This window comes from Gopherus evgoodei, chromosome 2 (genome assembly GCF_007399415.2).
Source record: "Gopherus evgoodei ecotype Sinaloan lineage chromosome 2, rGopEvg1_v1.p, whole genome shotgun sequence".
In the NCBI taxonomy this organism is placed as follows: domain Eukaryota; kingdom Metazoa; phylum Chordata; order Testudines; family Testudinidae; genus Gopherus; species Gopherus evgoodei.
The window spans coordinates 299,329,943-299,349,803 of NC_044323.1; the positions used below are offsets into that span (position 1 = coordinate 299,329,943).

A 19,861-nucleotide genomic window follows, 5' to 3' on the forward strand; every position below is an offset into this window, starting at 1 on the left:
AATAATTTGAATATTGTTTTTCTGATTTAAAACCACTACCCCGCAATGAGATGTGGTTTGTGAAACTTCAGGGACAGTGGCTTCTTTTGGGGAAAGTTGAGAGGGGAAAGCATTTGAAAGACCGCAGTTAAAGTGAGAAGTTAGCTTTAGCCTTAACTATGCTAGGACTACTGTTGCTCTATAATGACTTTATGATGATTCAGCAAGGCATCTCATGGACTGCTGCATTCTGGGAGAGACAAGTGAATGTATAATCAGTGTCAGGCCATTAGACAAGGAAGCACTTCCCTAGTGATTCTCTCTCATTCACTTTTACACAGCGGACAACATGCTGTGAAAGGAAGGTACATCGCTCAGTGAAATATAAGCAGTTTATTATTACAATACATACAAGAGAATATCCACACATGATAGTTATAGTATTACATACACTGGAGAAAAATACATAAAGAAAGGGAACTACTTTACTGGAGTGAGAGAACGTTAACTGTTTTTGTGCCCCAAAAGGACATGGGAATTACTGGGAACATATAGTGAAGGGAGTTCAAGATATCCATGGTAAATTTAGTCTTCCTGGGCTTCAGAGAATGGTCTATTCTTTGTTACCTGCTCCTCTCCAAAGTTTGGATTCAGTGAAAACAAACAGATTGAGGCCAATAGAGATGGACAAATAAGCCTGGATATATCTAACAACACAAGCCAGTAGCAGAATAAAGCAGCTTTCTGTAGCTATCAGTGACACTGAATATGAGGAATAGTATGTAAAGATAAACTGTGCCTACAGCATTGTATGGAAACAAATAATGCTGTGTCCCCTGCCTACCTTGTGGCTTTGCACAGGCTTGAGAAGTTAAATGGATCAGAATGCCAGACCATTCTTGGATCTTGCTCAGAGAAAGTGGCACTGCGTCCCATATGATGAGTGCAGGCAGCACTTCTCTAGCATTTGGGGTCCTGCCAAATACCTGGGAGTGAGGTTGTACCCCAACTGTTTGTTCCCTACAGGGCCTGTAGATGGGTGGATTGGGCTGTACTCCACTTGGTCAGTGCTGGTGCGTATTCAATGCTGGTGCCTGTTGGCAGAAATTTGATATTGGAAGATTCTGGAGTGCAGATTTACAGATGGTCCCATAGGACTGGGAGTAACTGCCCATCGATGCCTTGGGATCTCCAGCAGCTCCCATATTTGCTGTGACCTGAAACATCTTTTTACTGGACTTCAGAAAAGGGTGCGCATCCCTGCTGGGAAACTGTGGGTTCCTTGGATTCTGTGTAAGAAAGAAGAGCAAAGACAGCTCAGGCATCCTCAATTCCTCATACAGAAGCAAGGGGTGTGGGAAATGAAATGGTCTGGGGAGTGGGACAGATTCTGGCTATGCAGAGAAGGAGTAGGGCAAATCCCAGAGTGTGGAGGAGAAGGGGCATAGGGCAGAACTGTCCAGAAGGTGAAGGAGAGAAGGTTGTAAAGGAGAAGGAGTGCTGGCTGAGCCACAACATGGAGAAGACAGTGGGGATCAAACAAGATATGAAGAGACATAGACTATGATCCCACCACAAAAGTGAGAGAAGGACTGAGCCTGAGTTTGAAGGGAAAGGTGTACAGCTGTAGGTACATTGTGCAGCTCCAATGAGCCACTTGAAATAGTGAAAGGCAAATGCCCATACTCACTAGTCTGGTACTAGCTGCTGTCACCCCAACCATCATGGGAGAGTCCTTCCTGGTCAGGTGATTATGGATAGCAGCTTCCTGTGCCTGACTGGATAGTGAAAACCATCTCTGGTTGGATATGGACTGACCTTGAGAGTCAGGACCTTTTGGCACTTGCTGATCCTGGAGAAGAAAGATATCAGTGACAGGGTTGAGCAGCACTGTCTAGCGGCCACTGGGGCTGGATGAAGAGGATCAGCATTCTGAAAACGAAGCTCTTTTCTTGCTATCATCACAAAACAAGTGGAATTTCTTGCCAGGCAGGGTTTATTAAAGGACTACAGCTGTGGTTTTCACACCTGGGGTGATCACCTCCATTCACATTTCTTTCTCAGGGTGGCTAACCATTTCTGTACCAGTGCAAGGGAATACGCAGGGCTTAACCCTTCAGAAATTATGTTGCTTCTGTTCAAAGTCTCTTTTACCTTTGAAAATGAGCACATGCACAGGTTTTGGACATATATATGCACCGAACACGCATTGTGTTAACTAGCACTTGGTATCTAATTCACGAGCAGAAGAGAAGGTTATTCACTTTGTAGTAACAGGTTCTTCGAGATGTGTCCCCCTGTGGGTGCTCCACTCTAGGTGACGATGCATCCTGGTGCTGTTGGTCGGATATCTGTGGTAGCAGTGCCTAGCTGGGATGCACGTGGCCAGCTGTTGTCTCGGGCCATCGTTAGGGTCTGTCTGTGCACGCGTGTCCTGCAACCCCTCAGTTCCTTCTCTACTGTAGAGTTGTCTGATTTGTACGCCAAAGTAGAGAGGAGAAGGGTGGGTAGTGGAGCACCCACAGGGGCACACTTCTCAATGAATGTCAGTTACTGCAAGGTGAGTAACCTTCTCTTCTTCGAGTGCCGTCCCTGTGGGTGCTGCACTCCAGGTGAATGTGAAGCAGTACCCACTATGGTTGGTGGGACTTTGGAGTTGCATCATTAATAACAGTAGACAGTACTGTGTGGCCTACTATGGTGTCTGCTGTAGTGTCCTGTATGATAGCGTAATGTTTGGCAAACGTGTGGTCTGATGCCCATGTAGCTGCCTTGCATATGTCTGTAATAGGTACATTTTGCAGGAATGCAACAGATGTTGACATCGCTCTAGTACAGTGTGTTTTGATGCCCTCGGGGGGTTGAGCATTCTGGCTCTGGTAGCACGACTTAATGCATTCGGATATCCACTTGGAAACTCATTGCTTGGAAATAGCAGTACCCTTCAATCGTTCGGTAGTGGACATGAATAGTCTAGGAGATTTATGGAATGCCTTAGTTCTGTCCAAATAAAAGGCAATTGCACATCTGACATCAATAGTGTGACCAGATGTCCTGATTTTATAGGGACAGTCCTAATATTTGGGGCTTTTTCTTACATGGGTGCCTACTACCCTACAACCTCTGTCCTGATTTTTCACACTTGCTAGCTGGTCACCCTAGACATCAAGAGTAAAATCATAGAATATCAAGGCTGGAAGGGACCTCAGGAGGTTATCTAGTCCAACCCCCTGCTCAATCCTCAGACAGATTTTTTACCCCAGTTCCCTAAATGATCCCCTGAAGAATTGAACTCAAACCCTGGGTTTAACAGGCCAACGCTCAAACCACTGAGCTATCCCTCCCCATGTAATGCTATTTCCTGTGGGTTCTTATGAGGTTGGGGGTCGAATGCAGGTAGGTGTATTGGCTGATTGAGATGGAAGGTGGACACCACCTTGGGAAGAAATTTGGGATGGAGTCACATTGTAACCTTGTCTTTAAAGAAAATTGTGTAGGGAGGGTAGGCCATTAGCGTGCTTATTTCCCCAATCCTTCTTGCCAATGTTATGGAGACTAAGAGAGCTACTTCCAAGGACATGTGTAGTATGGAGGAGGTAGCCAGTGGTTCAAAGAGGTTTCATGAGACCTTGGAGAACTAGGTTCAGATTCCAGGTAGCTATGGGTAGGTGAATCTCAGGGTAAAGGGTTTGAAGACCTGTGAGGAAACATTTTATGGTGAAGTGGATGAAAACTGAAAACCCGTCCAGCGTGTCATGGAAGGTATTAACTGTCGCAGGGTGTACTCTGATAGAGATGAGCAATAGTCCATCTTTTTTTAGTTGTAAGAGGTAGTCCAAGACATCAGGGAGAGGCGTGCTGTTGGGGTAACAAGTGTCTGTTGGAGCACCATATGGAGAACCATTTCCACTTCTGCAGGTAACTCTTACTAGTGGAGTCTCATCTACTGTGCAGGAGGATGTGTTGGACCTGCTCCAAACAAGCTACTTCTTGGGTTTGGAACTAGGAAGGAACCATGCAGTCAGATGGAGCTTCAGCAGTTGTGGGTGGAGAATCTGACTGTTGCCCTGGGAGAGCAGATCCGGTCGGTTGGAAAGAGTTCTTGGAGGGCGGATGGACATGCGCAGCAGGTAAGGATACCATGTCTGTCTGGGCCAACCTGAGGCAATAAGTATAACCCTGGCCTTGTCCTCTTTGATCTTGCGCAAGACTCTGTGTATCAGTGGGACCAGTGGGAAAGCGTACATGAGTGTCTTGTTCCACAGCGCACAGTCAACTTGTGGAACTCCATGCCTGAGGAGGTTGTGAAGGATAGGACTATAACAACGTTTAAAAGAGAACTGGATAAATTCATGGAGGTTAAGTCCATTAATGGCTATTAGCCAGGACAGGTAAGGAATGGTGTCCCTAGACTCTGTTTGTCAGAGGGTGGGGATGGATGGAAAGAGAGAGATCACTTGATCATTACCTGTTAGGTTCACTCCCTCTGGGGCACCTGGCATTGGCCACTGTCAGTAGACAGCATACTGGGCTAGATGGACCATTGGTCTGACTCAGTACGACCATTCTTATGGTCTTACGACACGTCTTCGAGGGATGTGGGCCCGAGTCCCACCCTGGAGCAGAGTAGATGGAATTTGTAGTTTTGTGTTGTGGCAAACAGATCTAAAGATGGAGTGCCCAGTGGGAGAAGAGCTGTCGCGGTATCGTGGGGTGTAATTCCCATTTGTGTTCTTCTGATAAGTGTCTGCTGAATGTGTCAGCGGTAGCGTTCTGACACCCAAACAGGTAGGACGCGGTGATCTCTATGCGATGTTGTATGCACCAATTTTATAGTTGGATGGCTTCTGTTTCGTGCCCCTCCACATCTGTTGATGCAGAACGTGCATGCTATATTGTCTGTCAAGACTCAAATAGATTTGTTCCTTATGATAGGGAGAAAGTGGAGGCAAGCATATCTGACTGCTCTGAGCTCTAGAAGACGTATGTGTAGACGCGTCTCTGACAGGGACCCTCTGCCCTGTGTTGTGTGATCTCCCAGATGCACACCCCAGCCTATCAGGGAAGCATCTGTTGTGAGCATAAGCACAAGGGAATTTTGATGGAAGGGGACACCTGTGCATATGTTTCCTGTTTTTGTCCACTATTGCAGGGAGACTAATAGCTTTGCTGGAGGAGTTAGCATCATGTGGAGGATGTGCCTGCTGGGTTTGTATATGGAACTGAGCTAACCCTGAAGGCACCTCATATGTAGTCTGGCATATTCGACCATGAAGGTGGTGGCTGCCATATGACCAAGAAGCTGCAGGCATGGTCTTGCCTCCACTCTGGGGCAAATGGATAACGTGTGTATGAGGTGTATGATGGTGAGGAATCTGATGTGTGGAAGTGAGGCTCTGGTCAAAATTGAGTCCAGATGTGCCCTGATGAACTCAATTTGCTATGTGGGTATCGGTGGATTTTTGGAAGTTTATTTGCAGGCCTGGACTGTGGAAAAGGGAGATGGTAAAATGATTGGCCTCTAATGTCGTTTTGTATGATCGGCCTTCGATAAGGCAGTTGTCTAGGTAGGGGAAAGGACAGTTACCTGTTCCATAACTGGCATTCTTCGAGATGTGTTGCTCAGGTGTATTCCACAGTAAGCGTGTGTGCTCGCCACGTGCACTGGTGCTGGAAGTTTTTCGCTTAGCAGTACCCATGGGGGGGAGCACACTGTGACCCCTGGAGTGGCGCCTTTATATTGCACTATAAGGGGAGCCGCGCATTCCCCCTACCCTCTGTTGTTTCTTGCCAGACAACTCCATCAGAGGGGAAGGAGGGCAGGATGTGGAATGCACCTGAGCAATACATCTGGAAGAACGCCAGTTACGGAACAGGCTAACTGTTCTTCCTTCGAGTGATTGCTCATGTGTATTCCACAGTAGGTGACTCCAAGCTATATCTGATGGAGGTGGGTAGGAGTTTAAGGGTTTCCGGGACAGAGTGCCACCCCGCCAAACCCGGCGTCATCCCTTGCTTGGGAGACGATCGCATAGTGTGAGGAAAAGGTGTCGACAGAGGACCACGTGGCAGCCCTACATATGTCCTAGATAGGGATGTGGGCTACATAGGCGGCCAACGAGGCCTGCGCTCTTGTAGAATGTGCCTTTACGATAGGCAGCAGGGGAACCCCTGCCAAGTCATAACACATGCATATGCATGAGGTGATCCAGCGGGAAAGGCGCTGGGTGGAAACTAGTTGCCCCCTCATGTGCTCTGCCGACGCAACGAACAGTTGTGAGGATTCCCTGGATGGTCTGGTTTGGTCTAGGTAAAAGGCCAGCGCTCTACGTACATCCAGTGTATGTAGACAGCGTTCCTCATTGGAGGAATGGGGCTTAGGACAGAGTACTGGTAGGAAAATATCCTGATCCATATGGAAAGCGGAGACCACCTTCAGGAGAAAAGCGGGGTGTAGGCGAAGCTGGACCTTATCCTTGTGGAAGACCGTATATGGGGGTTCCGAGGTCAAGGCCCTAAGCTCCGAGACACAGCGGGCTGAGGTGATAGCCACCAAAAAATGCCACTTTCCAAGACAGGTGGAACCAGGAACACATGGCCAAGGGTTCAAAGAGAGGGCCCGTTAGGCAGGATAGAACTAGATTCAGTTCCCACTGTGGGACCGGGGCCCTGCCATATGGGAATGAATGATCTAGGCCCTTTAAAAAGTGGGAGGTCATCTGGTGGCAGAAAACCGAGTGACCCTGCACCGGAGGGTGGAAGGCTGAAATGGCCACTAAATGTACCTTGACGGAGGCAGGAACTAGTCCTTGGGTCATAAGAGACAGGAGGTAATCGAGAATGAGCTGGACGGATGCAGATGAAGGGGAAGTGCCCTGCTCCCCCGCCCAGCTAGAGAACCTAGACCATTTGGCTAGTTATGTCCGTCGCGTGGACGGCTTTCTGCTCTCCAGCAGAATTAGTCTGACATCCTCTAAACACCTTCCCTCCTCATTTAACCATGCAGCAACCACGCTGTCAGGTGAAGCATGGCCAGATTGGGGTGGAGAAGGCATCCCTTCTTCTGGGAGAGGAGATCCGGGCGGAGCGGCAGCCTCCACTGGAGGGCTTCTAGAAGTTGCATGAGGGTCCCATACCAATGTTGGCAGGCCTAATCCGGGGCTATGAGGATAACCCTCGACCCGTCTGCCTTTACTTTCTGCAGGACCTTGCTTATCAGTGGGAACGGTGGAAAGGCATAGAATAGTTGGCCTGACCACCAGAGAAGGAATGCGTCTGAGATTACCCCCCTTTCTGCCCCTGCCTGGGGCAGCATCGGTTCTCGGCGGTAGCAAAGAGGTCGACCTGGGGAGCTCCTCACTCTCAGAAGAGCTGTCGGGAAACCTCCCAGTGGAGTGACCACTCGTATTGGCAGGAAAACACCCTGCTGAGGCAATCGGCTCGCACATTGCACGTGCCGGGTAGGTGGAAGGCCCGTAGGTCCAGGGCTTCCTGGCACAGGGCCGAGGTACATGTGCCCCCCTGCCTTTTGATGTAATACATTGTGGCCGTGTTGTCCATCTAGCAGAGCCCCTATAAAGTGTATGTGCTGGATCGGTACTAACGTGGACCTGGCCTCGTTCACCATTAGGCCCAGACCTGCGCATGTGGACAGCGGGAATTGTATCTGGGCCTGTACCTCAAGGAGCCAATCATCCAGGTAAGGGAAAATTTGCAGCCCGTTCCTCCAGAGGTGGGATGCCACCACTGCTTTCATTTGGTAAAAACCCTGGGGGCCGTGGAAAGGCCAAAAGGGAGGACCGCGAACTGGTAATGGTCCCGCCCTACCAGGAAGTGGAGGAAGCACCTGTGACCCTTGAAAATATGGACGTGGAAATACGCATTCTAGAGGTCTAGGGACGCGAACCAATCCCCTGGTCTAGGAAAGGAATGACAGAGGTCAAGGATACCATGCAGAACTAGGAACATAAATCTGTAGAGATTCCGCAGGTCCAGGATGGGTCGGAGCCCGCCTTTTGCCTCTGGGATCAGGAAATACCGGGCGTAAAACCCCTTGCCCTGGAATTCTACTGGTACTCTCTCCACCGCGCCCAGGTCGAGGAGGCGCGCCACCTCCTGGCTTAGAAGGGATGCATGTTCCAGTTCCCTGAGGTCCTCCCAGGGCGGGGAGTGGTGGATGGGGGGCGAGGCGAACTGCAACATGTACCCCTGGAAATAGTGCTGAGGACCCACCGGTCTGAAGTTCTATGGGACCACTCCACTCGGAATGCAGGTAAACGGTTGCAGAACACAAAATTTATTAACTGGGGGGCTTCCACAGCAACAGACCCGGTGGCTCCCCGCAAAGAGTAAAAATCGCCTCTTCCCCTGCTTCTTGCCCTTCGAGGGGCCTGGTCACGGGGCTGAGCAGGACTGACGCTGGAACCTGCGTCTCTGCTCCCTCATCTCTTAGGCGGGGACTCATATCTGCCCCTACTGGGAGGTGCTGAGGTCTGCGGCCTAGGTTTGTCCTTTGCTGGCGGGACAGAGTTTGCAGGGTGGTGCGAGAGAGTCTTTCATCCCATGCAAGTGGAAGTCGGGTTGGTTCGCAAACAGCGCTCTCCCATTGAAAGGAAGGTCCTGCATCAAGGACTGGGACTCTGCAGACAGACTGGACAGGAAAAGCCAGGATGCCCTACGCATAGATATGGCCAAGGCCATCAGATGATCTGCTGTGTCGGCTATATCCAAGGAGGCCTGGAGGGTTGCTTTCGCCGCTGCTGCCCCTTCCTCAACCAGAGCCTTGAATTCCTTCTTGTCCCGCTCCAGGAGAAGCAGCTAGCACTTCAGTAGGGAACCCCATAAGTTAAAATCATAGCGGCTCAACAGGGCTTGGTGGTTGGCCACCCTGAGCTAGAAGCTTGTGAAAGAATAAAACTTCCTGCTAAAAGAATCCAGTCTCCTGGCGTCTTTGTCTTTGGAGGTGGGCGCGGGCTGACCATGGCGTTCCCGGTGGTTGACTGACTCCATCACCAAGGAGTTGGGTGCTGAGTGGGAGTACAGATACTCGCGTCCCTTAGCCAGGACAAAGTACTTTCTCTCCACTTTTTTGGAGATAGGTGCCAGGGAAGCTGGGGTTTGCCATAGACCAGTTGATATGTTAGCTACCCCTTGGTGGAGAGTTAGGGCCACACGGCCTGGTGCCAAGGAGGACAGCACATTGAAAAGGGTGTCCGATGGCTCCTCCATCTCCTCAGCCTGGAGTTGGAGATTTGAGGCCACCCACTAGAGGAGCTCTTGAGGAGCCTTAAAGTCCTCCTGTAGGCTACTCCGCTCAGCGCGAGTTAGAGGTCTGGGTCCCAAGGGGGATCATGGGCTGCCCAACTTGGGTCCAGCCTCACCCCTGTCTTTTTGTCGGTGCTGGTGAGTCTTTCCCTGCTTCTTAGTGGGTGAGCAGTGTTGGCTGGTGGAGGGAGCCTCACTCCGCACTGAGGACACGGTGGCCAGTGCCGTGTCCAGATGGCGCGCTGGTGCCGGGGCCAACGCAGATTCCATTTGCAAGGCCTGGAGCTGGATATCCCTCTTTCATTTAGTTCGAGGCTTGAATGATTTACAGATTTTACAGCGGTCTGTAATGTGAGTCTCGCCCAAGCAGCGGAGACACTGAGTGTGCGGGTCGATTCTTGGCACAGAACTGCGACAAGAGTCGCATGACTTGAAACCTGGGGTACGAGGCATGCCCCGCACCAGGCAACTAACTAAAGAAGTTATCCAACTACTGGAGAAGACAAGTACTACTAAGGCTAATAGGAGAGCTACAACAAAGCTGGAGTGCAAAGTTCCAACTACTTTCACTGGCGGCAAGAAGGAATTGAGGGTGGGGGGAGTGCGCAGCTCCCCTTACAGTGTGATACAGAGGCGCAGCTCCCCTTACAGTGTGATACAGAGGCGCCATTCCAGGGGTCGCAGCAGTGCTCCCCCCCATGGGTACTGCTAAAGGAAAAACTTCCGGTACCGGTGCACGTGGCGAGCACACACACCTACTGTGGAATATACATGAGCAATCACTCAAAGAAGAAAAGTGTAATTTTGTGTTTGCGTAGGTGGGCCACCACTACTGCGACAGTCTCTCTCTCTCTCTCTCACACCAGAGAACACTCTCGGTGCTGTGGAGAGTCTGAATGGTAGCACTCTGTATTGGAAGTGCTTGTGCCCTACTGTGAATCGCAGAAAGTGTCTGTGTGTTGGGTGAATAGATATATGAAAATAGGTATCCTGTAGGGTGAACGCTGAGAACCAGTCCCCTTGTTCCAGCACGGGTATTATTGTGCCCAATGTGACCATCATGAATTTTTGTAAGTGTACAGATTTGTTCAGTCTTCATAGGTTTAGTATAGGTCGCCATCCTCCGCCTTTCTTCTGGGTCAGGAAATAGTGAGAGTAAAACCCTTTTCCCCGATGTTGTGCCGGTACAGGTTCCATTGCACCTAGCTGTAGAAGATAAAAGTCACCTCTGCTTGAAGTAGTTGCTCATGAGAGGGGTCCCTGAAGAGGGACGGGGAAGTGTGGGTGGGCATGAAATGAAAGGAATGGAGCAGCCCGATTGTACTATTTCCAGGATCCAGTGGTCCATGTTACCAGTTGCCAGACATGGCGAAAAAACTGGAGGCAGTGGCCAAATGGACAAGTAAGCGGTGATGCCAAGGGATGGTTGCGCAGACCCCTGACCAAGGCTTAAAAATTGTTGTTTGTTTTCCGATGTGTGGGATGTAGTTAGTTGCGCTTGGTTTTGTCTGTGCCTGGGAGGTCTGTTGTGGTTCTTCCCATTATCATACGATCTCGACTGGGGCGGTGATATTGTTGTGCGTGGGGCATCTGATAAGGTTGATACCGTTGCCTCCTGGGGAGGGAAGGGTATATCCCAGTGTGTGCAGAATGGCCCTGGGGTCTTTCATGGTGTGAAGGACTTCATCATTTTTTTTGGAAAAAAGTTTATCCTTATCAAAGGGAAGGTCCTCCACTTTGGTTTGCAGGTCTTCAGTGATGCTAGATGAAGACAGCCAGGAACACCTGCGCATCACTACTGCAGTTGCGGTGGTACAGGCTGCTGTGTCGGCCATGTCCAGGGATGCTGACCTTCGACGACTGATCTTCTGTCCTCTGGGATATGGGAAGTAAAGTCAAATAACTTGTTGTAATTGTCATAGTGGTAGCTTGCGAGGAGGGCGCAGTAATATGCAATTCTGAATTGCAGAGTGGAGGAGGTGTAAACCTTGCGGCCCAGGAGGTCAAGTAATTTGAGGTCCTTATCTTGTGGTGTGGCCAGTATTGTGGTTGCTTTGTTCTGTGGGTCGCTGCGTCAACCACAAGAGAGTTGGGCTCTGGGTGAGAAAATAAGTCTACGTTCTTAGCCGGTACATAGTATTTACATTCAGCCCTTTTACATGTTAGTGGGATGGAGGCAGAGGTCTGACATATAGTGTCAGCGGGTTCCAGTAGGGCCTCGTTTATAGGTAGTGCTATCTTTGATGGCACAGAGGGTTGGAGGATTTTCAGGAGTCTGCGTTGTGTCTCCTGCACTTGTTCTAACGGAATGTCCTGGAACTGCTTAAAATCATCCATGTTCTGTCATGGGGTGGCATGAGAGCTTCATCTGCAGCTGACAGAGAATTATGATCGGATGATTCAGAGAAAGGTTCGTAGCCCACTTCTTCGAGAGGGGGCTCAGGAGCTCTGGATGTAACTGGATGATAGAGGCACAGAGTGGGTATGCGGTCTGGTGGAGGGTCCGTGAGAATGATTGGCATCATAGGCAAACCATGAGTACCACTGTGGCCACTGCATAGGGTATGAAATGTGGGGCCTCACCCATGGGGAATGAAAAAGGGAAACTGAGGCTGGTTCTTGTGGGGTACCATGCCTTGAAATAGGTGTGGCTCGGGTGGTGGCGGAGAGTCAGGTGGAGAAAACTCTGCCTGCTGTGGTATGTCATTCTCACTGTCAGTGAGTGTGGCCAGGTCGGGTGGCAAGAGCGGAGAGTCAGACTCTGGGGCCAGGGAGATGTCAGCATGGTTAAAGTCACTATTAGTCACTGCTTCAAAACCTGATGTAAAACACTGGATCTTAGTGATGAAAAATCCTTTGTGGGGCATCCAGTTCATACTTATGCTAGCAAAAACTCTATAGCCAGCCTTCTCTTCAATGTCCCTGATAAAGGAAACATCAATCTCCTGTGTGGGCCCAGTGGGATTATTACCCACTGTGATAAACTCAGGGCAGACAGCTGCAAGCAAGGGGTAGAAAACAGTCCCAGAAGGTCAAAAGGCCCTCCTCCCTATCAACTGAGAAGGGGTTACCAGAGAATCAATTAGGATCAGCTGAGAGGGAGTTACCTGCAGTCAGTTAGGATCAGCTGATTCCAACTAAGGGCTGCCTGAAACCTTTTTAAACCCTCCCATTCGGAGAAGAGGGGAAGAGAGAGAGAAGGAGTTATGCTGCCAGTAGGTTAGGAGCAGTGAGACAGTGAGCCTCACCAGGAGGGGAGACTGCATCCCCTCCCATAAGGGAGAAAAACAAGCCCAAAAGACTAGCGGAGAGAAGGAACGGACTTCCCCCGTGCAACCAAGGGGGACTGTTTTACCCAAGCTAGTCTCACCAAAGCTAAAGGCAGCGGAGGCTGGTGAGACTGAGGAGGTGCCTTGCCACACCACACTGTGCAGACTGTCATCTGAGGCCTGGTCTACACTGGGGAGGAAATCGATCTAAGATATGCAACTTCAGCTACGAGAATAGTGTAGCTGAAGTTGACGTATCTTAGATTGACTTAGACTTACTTCGTGTTCTCACGGTGTGGGATCGACGGCCGTGGCTCCCCCATCGACTTTGCTTCCACCTCTCACCGAGTTGGAGTTCAGCAGTCAACGGCAGAGCGATCGGGGATCGATTTGGTTTTGTCTGTGCCTAGGAGGTCTGTTGCGGTTCCCCGATAGATCGATCGCTATCTGCCAATCTGGCAGGTAGTGTAGACGTACACTGAGAAACAGTTCCCACGGACTCCCCATATGTCCAATGGAATTGCTGTACTTACCTCAGTTACAAGAAGCCCACTGATTGCTTTCAGCCCTTCTAACTGAGCAAATCACAGTCCAACCTAACTTCCCCTTGGAAATTGCACCAGAGTGAAAGGCAAGTAAAAACTCATTTTCCCCCACAGCAACTTGGATCCCTGCGAACAGTAAGACTGGTCTTGTGTGATGCTACTCACATTATAGGGATTCTGTATGCTCGTTGCAGGTGGTTGAGCACTCATATTCACCCATGTGATCTGTCTCCCCTGTTTCCTATTGATAGAGGATGGTCTCTGATGCTGAGGGAGTGGTGCTGAATGGTTCCTGGCCATTACAACAGAACCCAGGCTATCTGCAGGAAGAAAGAACATGTGTGACGCATGGCTAGAAAGGGTTAAACATCCTGCAAAATAAATAACCCTCAAAAGACATGTGGGGAGATAATGTTTGTGTTTTTACATATGTATGAATAGGGTCATGTAATCAACAGTCCCTGTCTCTGCTGTGTTCTGATAATTCAGAGGTCAAAAGAATATCCTATCATTTAAATGAATTGTAAACATGGGATATCTCTGTAGTCATCTCTCTTTGAAATGTATAGCAAATAATCTGTGAATGGTGGTGGAACAAGCAAATTGCCTTATGTTAATTCTATAGCTAAGTATCCAGTGATGGACCTCCTTCAAAGTCATGCTAATTAGCTTCTGAACTCCAACTTGTCAAAAGACATGAAATGGTATAAAAGATCATTGGGTCCTGATTCTGTCATCTCATATCTGCTTAGGCTTCATCGGGGAAGTATGACTTTTTAAATAAATTTTAGTTTAGTTAATAAAAATTGGCTGTAGCGTGTATTTGGGTAAGAACTGGAATATTCAATAACCTGGGAGGTAATGTGTCCGATCCTTTGGGATGGATAGAACCTTTTCTTTTATATGATGAAATAAGATTTACAGAAATTTTCATCATATTTGACATCGGTACCTGGATGGAGGCCTGAGGCTGGAACACTTTAAGGGAACTGTGTTGTTTGGATTTCTGAGTAACCAGTAAGGTAATAAAAGAAGCTATTTTATGCTGGCTTGGTAAATCTAAGTATTGGAATATTCACCAGTTTTTTGGGGTTTGTCTGCCCAATTTTTTGCAGTGCACCCTAAATAAGTGACCATAGCTAGCTCCCCACTAGGACACCAGTCACAACGTGATACAGAGAAAGGAGGGAGAATTAGAGTGAGAAAAATGAAGGATGAAACACAGATGGTAAAGTTAGAGCCAGGTTAGAAAGGATGAAATGGACAACAAAAAAGAACCTCATAGAGAAACAGAAGAGAAGATAGTAAGTGGGGGAGGAAGGGGAAATAGGTGCATCTCATACCTTCTCTCCTACAGAAAGGAAAGATCAAAGGTGGAAGAAACAAAGGGATGGGAAGAGAAAGGAACAAAAACCCTTGAGAATGTGTTTAGTGATTGGTTGAGCGAAGATTGAGAACTCATCCACTTTGTGGTGGAATGCTGTGATTGACATGAGATGTACTCTGATCAAGCTAATGGAGAGATCCAATTTCTTAAGTTTCAGTATATAGTCCAGTACTATTGGTAAAGAAGAGGAAGTCATCATAATTTGCTTATTCTGGCACCATGTATGGAACTTCTTCCATTTGTGCAAGTAGGTATGTCGAGTAGTAGATCTTTTGCTGTTTAAAAGAACGTTCCTTACCTACTCAGAACAGATCATTTCACTGTCTCGTAACCATGGAGTAGCCATGCCTTCAGGTGGAGTCTTGCCAGGTTTGAGTGATGGACCTAGCCTGCATCCTGAGACAGGAGATGTGGTAGAAGGAGAAGAGTGCGTGGTGGGCACACAGCCATCTTCGTGTGGCAAGGAAACCACATGAGAGCTATCAAGATGACTCTGGAGTTGTTGGTCCTGATCTTGTGTATGACTCTGGATAGAAGAGTGGTTGGGGGAAAGGCATTAGAGGTGCATCCCATTGGAGGAGGAAAGCAGCTCTTAAGCAGAAATGTGGGCACTTGGCATTTTGGGTTGTCGCAAATAGGCCTATAATGTCTGAATATGCTCTGTAATACTTTGGTGTTAATTTCCCATGCTTGGTCCTAGGAGAATTTTCTGCTCAGTGCATCTGCAGTGGTGTTTTGGCATCCTGGTAGGTAGGAGGTTGAGATGTTGATGTCATGGCTGATGCACCAAGTCAATAGTAGCCTGGCTTTTGTGCAGAGGGAGTGTGACTGTGCCCCCCCTTATCAGTTTATATAAAACACACAAGTGATGTTGTCTGTCAGAACCTTTATGGCCTTGTCCCTGATTGTGGGTAGGAAGTGTGAACATGCACTGTAGACTGCCTGCAGCTCTAGCAGGTTTATGTGTAGTGTTGATTCTGATGGGGACCAGTGGCCTTGGATCACGTAGTTGTGCACGTGTGCCCCACAACCAAGCAGAGAAGCGTCTGTTGTAATTATCATTGATGGAAGGGTCTGTATGAAGGGGACTCCTGTGCAAATGTCGCTTGGTTGAATTCCCTAATGAAGAGAGTATTTTACTTTGGCTGGCATTGTAAGACATTTGTTTATGCTATGTCTATGTGGAATATACACTGTCCTGAGCCAGCCTTGCAGGCATCGCATGTGCAGTCTGATGTATTTGATGACAAATGTCATTGCTGACATATGGCCTAACAGTTGGAAGCAGGTCCTGGCTAATGTCTGTGGGCTGGCTTGCTTTGTGTGATTAGATTCAGTAGAGTGATAAAACTGTGTTGGGGCAGTGAGGCTGTAGCCTCCAGAGATTTGAGATAGGCCCCTATGAACACCAGGGGTGTGATGATTTTTGTTCATTTATTTGCAGACTTAGATATGTAAAGAGAGCTGCTAGCTTTTGGATAGCTTCCAGTGCCTCTTCTCCAGTTGATGCTTTGAGTAAGCAATTGTCCAGATAGTGGAATATTAAGATCCCTTGTCTGTGGAGGTGAACCACTGCCACAACTTTTGAGAATAACCGTGGGGCAATGGATAATCAAAAAGGGAGTACTTTGTACTGGAAATGAGCTATTCCCAGAACAAACCTCCTGTGTGAGGGATGTATCGTGATGTGGAAATATGCATCTTAGAGGTTGAGAGCTAAGAACCACTCTCCTCTTTCTAGTGCTGGAATTATCATTGCTAACACGACTATCCTGAATCGTTGGGTCCTCACAAATTTTTTGAGTCTTCTCAAGTCAAGAATGAGCCTCCATCCTCCACTTTTTTTCTTGGTTAAAAAATAGTGGGAGTAGAAATCCTTCTCTCTGTGTTCTGTTGATATTGGTTCTACTGCACCTCAGTGTATAAGATGTTTGTGAGAAAGGTCCCTTAAAAGGGACAGGGGAGGAAGGGTGGGTAGGGGGGGATGGAGATAAATTGGATGGACTAGCCAGTCTCGATCTCTAATACCCAATTGTCTAACATGATGGTCTGCCACGCTGGGAGGAATGGGAGCAGATGGTCTCTGGATGGATGGCTGTGAATACTTTCAGCACTTGTAAGTGTGGGAGTCATCTTGGGCCCTTGAGGGAGGTTGTTGAAACACTGAAGGCTTGGAAAGGAGTGGTCTCTGTCTTGCAGGCCTCTGCCTTTGTGGGTCATATTGCCTCTGAGAGTGTGTATAAGGCATAGATCTAAATCTCTGCATTGAATAATACTTACTCTGTTTTTTCTTGTGTGTTAGGTGTGCATATGCCCAAGGATCTCAGATTTGCTCTAGAGTCCTTCAAAGTGTGAAGGGACTGACCTGTTTTGACTGCAAACAGTTTAGGACTTTTGAATGGGAGATCCTCAATAGCTGATTGTACCTCTCTGGGAAAAACAGAGAAGTGGAACCAGGAAGCTTGTTGCATCATTATGGCCATGGTGATTAAACATGCCACCATGTTTCCACAGTCCAGCGAAGCTTGTAAAGCTGTGCGAGCTAAGAGCTGACCCTCAGATATAAAAGCTTTACATTGTTCTTTATTGAACACATGCCTGAGGACAAAAAAAGTCAGACAGCTTTGAGTAATTTGAGTGGTTGTATTCGGCCATTACTGCTTCATAGTTTGCGATCCTAAACTGTAGAATCGCTGAAGAATAGGCTTTGCGCCCAAAAAGATCCAACCTCTTCCAGTCTCTGTCATATGAGGTGAAGCTGGAATGGTGTTGTCTGCCCCGCTTGTTCTCGGCCTCTACCACTACAGAGTTTGATGTGGGGTGTGATAATAGGAATTCCATCCTATTGGAAAGGATATAATATTTTTTATCCGCTCCTTTTGCAGGTGTGCGGAATTGTTGGTGGGGTTTGCCAGATGGTCTTGACTGGGTTCATGACAGCCTCATTTACTGGGAGGACAATCTTGGAGGAGGTTGAAGTCTGAAGGATGTCCAGCAACTTATGTTAGGACTTCACCACTTCTTCCATCAGTATCTCCTGGGAATCTGCAATTCTCAAACATTTTCTGGAATTATTTCAAGTCATACTCTATGAGGGTGGTGGGGGCATGATAGCTTCATCTGAGGAAGAGGATGAAAAATTGGCAGTTGGTGCAACTTCCTGATCCCAAGTGCCCTCTAAGTCCTTGACTGTGTCTTCTGGAGATTCAGTGGATCCAGGTACAGAGGGTGAAGCAGAATACCTTGAACTTGCCCTAGGTGGACTGGGAACCTTAGGGTAGTGTTGACACTATGCTGTCCATGGGTCCCAGTAAGGCCACTGTAGTGAAAATGGCATGGGTGTATATTCCAGCCTTGAGTCTTGTGTGGTGCTCTGGTGGACCTGGTCTGGACAGGTGAGAAGTGATGGGAGGAGTGGATTTCCCCTTCATCATCATCATCATCCTCATCACTGGATAAAGAAGGAGCTGATCTGGCTGGTGTGGTAAGTTGATTCAGTACCGAGTGTGCTGGGGGGAGGTCAGTACCAAGGAGTAGCAATTCCAGCGCCGAGGAAATCAGAAGATCCTTGTGGTGGAGAAATTGCTGTGGTACCAAGGAAAGTGTTGTCAGCAGTACTGATGCCTTTACTGCAGTTGTTGGTGCAGAGGGTCACGTGCTATGTGCTGTAGAGGCAGAAGCTGGTGCCACAGAGCGTAGCACTACCAAGCAGCTCAATGCCGCATGTTTGAGTGGCACTGGTGATACTGAGGCAGGGACTGTAAGTTTCCATTTAGTGCCTCTTTCCAAGACAGCCCACTTAGGGTCTTTGGCTCACATGGTACATACAGTACCAGATGGCCCTGTTACCTCAGAGTTGGATGGTCTTGGTGCGGTTGGTACTGATGGGGTCTGACAAGTCGGGGAATGCCACTTTTTGGTGGATTCCCAAGGAGGGGAGGTCAGAGACCACTTCTTCATTGCCTTTTTGGCACAGGATTCCTTCCCCTGAGAGGATGGAGGGAAACCTCTGTCAGATGCTGCCATGGGAGACAATTGTCTAGGAGGGGTCTGTGATCCTATATAAGACATGGGGCACAAGGTTTCTCCATCATGAGAAGTTTTATCTGTATGTCTCTCACCTTCCTGGCATGGGCTTTCAAACTGTGGCAGTGGCAGCACTTCTGGGGAATATGTGTCTCGCCGAGGCAGTGGACACCCTGTAAGTGCCTGTCAGACACCAGGATTGAGGAGCAGCAAGCGAGGCAACATTTAAAACCTAGAGAGCTAGTCATGCCCCTCAAAGTAGAATTTCTCCTATGAGGGAGGGTATCCTAATAACTGAAAATTAAATTCCTAAGAAAAAAAATTAAGAAAAAAATAAACAGGGAAGACGAAGTAAACTAAACTATTGGTTAACTAACTAGTATTCTAAAGATAAAACTAGAGAAATATAAAGAACAGAGGCATTGCTAAGTGCTTCATCTCAATGAGAGGGCGGTAGAAAAGGAACCGAGGGGGGTTGGTTGAACAGTGCTATTAACTGCCAGAAGAAGCGCAAAATGGGGGCAGCGCATGTGCAACCCAACCAGGTACTGCTACTAAAAATGCCCAACTACAAGCGCTGGGGGGAAGACTCACCTAAAGTGGAGCACCCACAGGGACACTCCGTGAAGAGGGGTGGGATTCTCTTTGTTTTAAAGTTTTTAATAAGATATGGCCTCCGTGCTGGTCTGAAGATAGTTTGTTCTTCTGTAACAGGCTTTGGCAGGTTGGGTCTGAGGCCATGTCTATACTACTGGCTAAACTGGCACTGCTGCGATCAATGCAGCGGTGTCGATTTAGCGGATCTGGTGAAGCACTCTCCCATCAATGTCTGTCTGTACTCCACCTCCCTGACAGGCAGAAGCTATGTCGATGGGAGAGTGTCTCCCATCAACATAGTGGGGTGTAGACATTACTGTAAGTCAACCTAAGTTGCATCGATTTCAGTTACGTAACTTATGTAACTGAACTAGTATAACTTAGAATTACAGCATTAGTGTAGACCAGCCCTAACAGACAAATCAACCTTACGAGAATCACTGGCTATCATTACTGTGCTTTGGTTTGGTGGTGATAGCTTAGATCTATTATATATGTATGTAAAATATATAATAGCTTGAAATGTAGCTTGAAATGCCTTCAATTAACTCTGCTGTATTCCCTTTTATTTTGTATTTGTCACCCTCTTTTAATTCTTCTGTAAGGAGATAATTTGTACTGAAAAATTCTGTATATCCTTAATAAAAAATCAGCAACTAACCTTATACTAAACTATAATAAAAGAGTGCCCATTCAATGTTCCAGGTGCCCTTGCCAGTCTTTAAAAAATATATTAACAGATCTATTAGTTATCCCAGATCAAATCAAATAACCCAGCGACAACATAAGTAACA

The 19,861-nt window shown here is 47.9% G+C and overlaps 1 protein-coding gene across 3 annotated transcripts in view; it reads right to left on the reverse strand.

Moving 5' to 3' along the window:
- Positions 1–325: 325 nt before the first annotated feature.
- MAPK15 (mitogen-activated protein kinase 15) overlaps positions 326–19,861 on the reverse strand; it is a 66,979-nt gene continuing 47,443 nt past the window's right edge. Inside the window, exons 12-14 of one of the 3 annotated variants that reach the window (XM_030554164.1) lie at positions 13,223–13,377; positions 1,670–1,831; positions 326–1,268 (exon numbers count right to left, since the gene is read on the reverse strand). In XM_030554164.1, the coding sequence (XP_030410024.1) occupies positions 1,044–1,268; positions 1,670–1,831; positions 13,223–13,377 (542 nt within the window). In that variant the 3' untranslated portion in view covers positions 326–1,043. Of the gene's footprint in view, positions 1,269–1,669; positions 1,832–13,222; positions 13,378–19,861 lie in introns of those variants that run through there. The other 2 variants (XM_030554163.1, XM_030554165.1) reach the window with 2 other exon arrangements.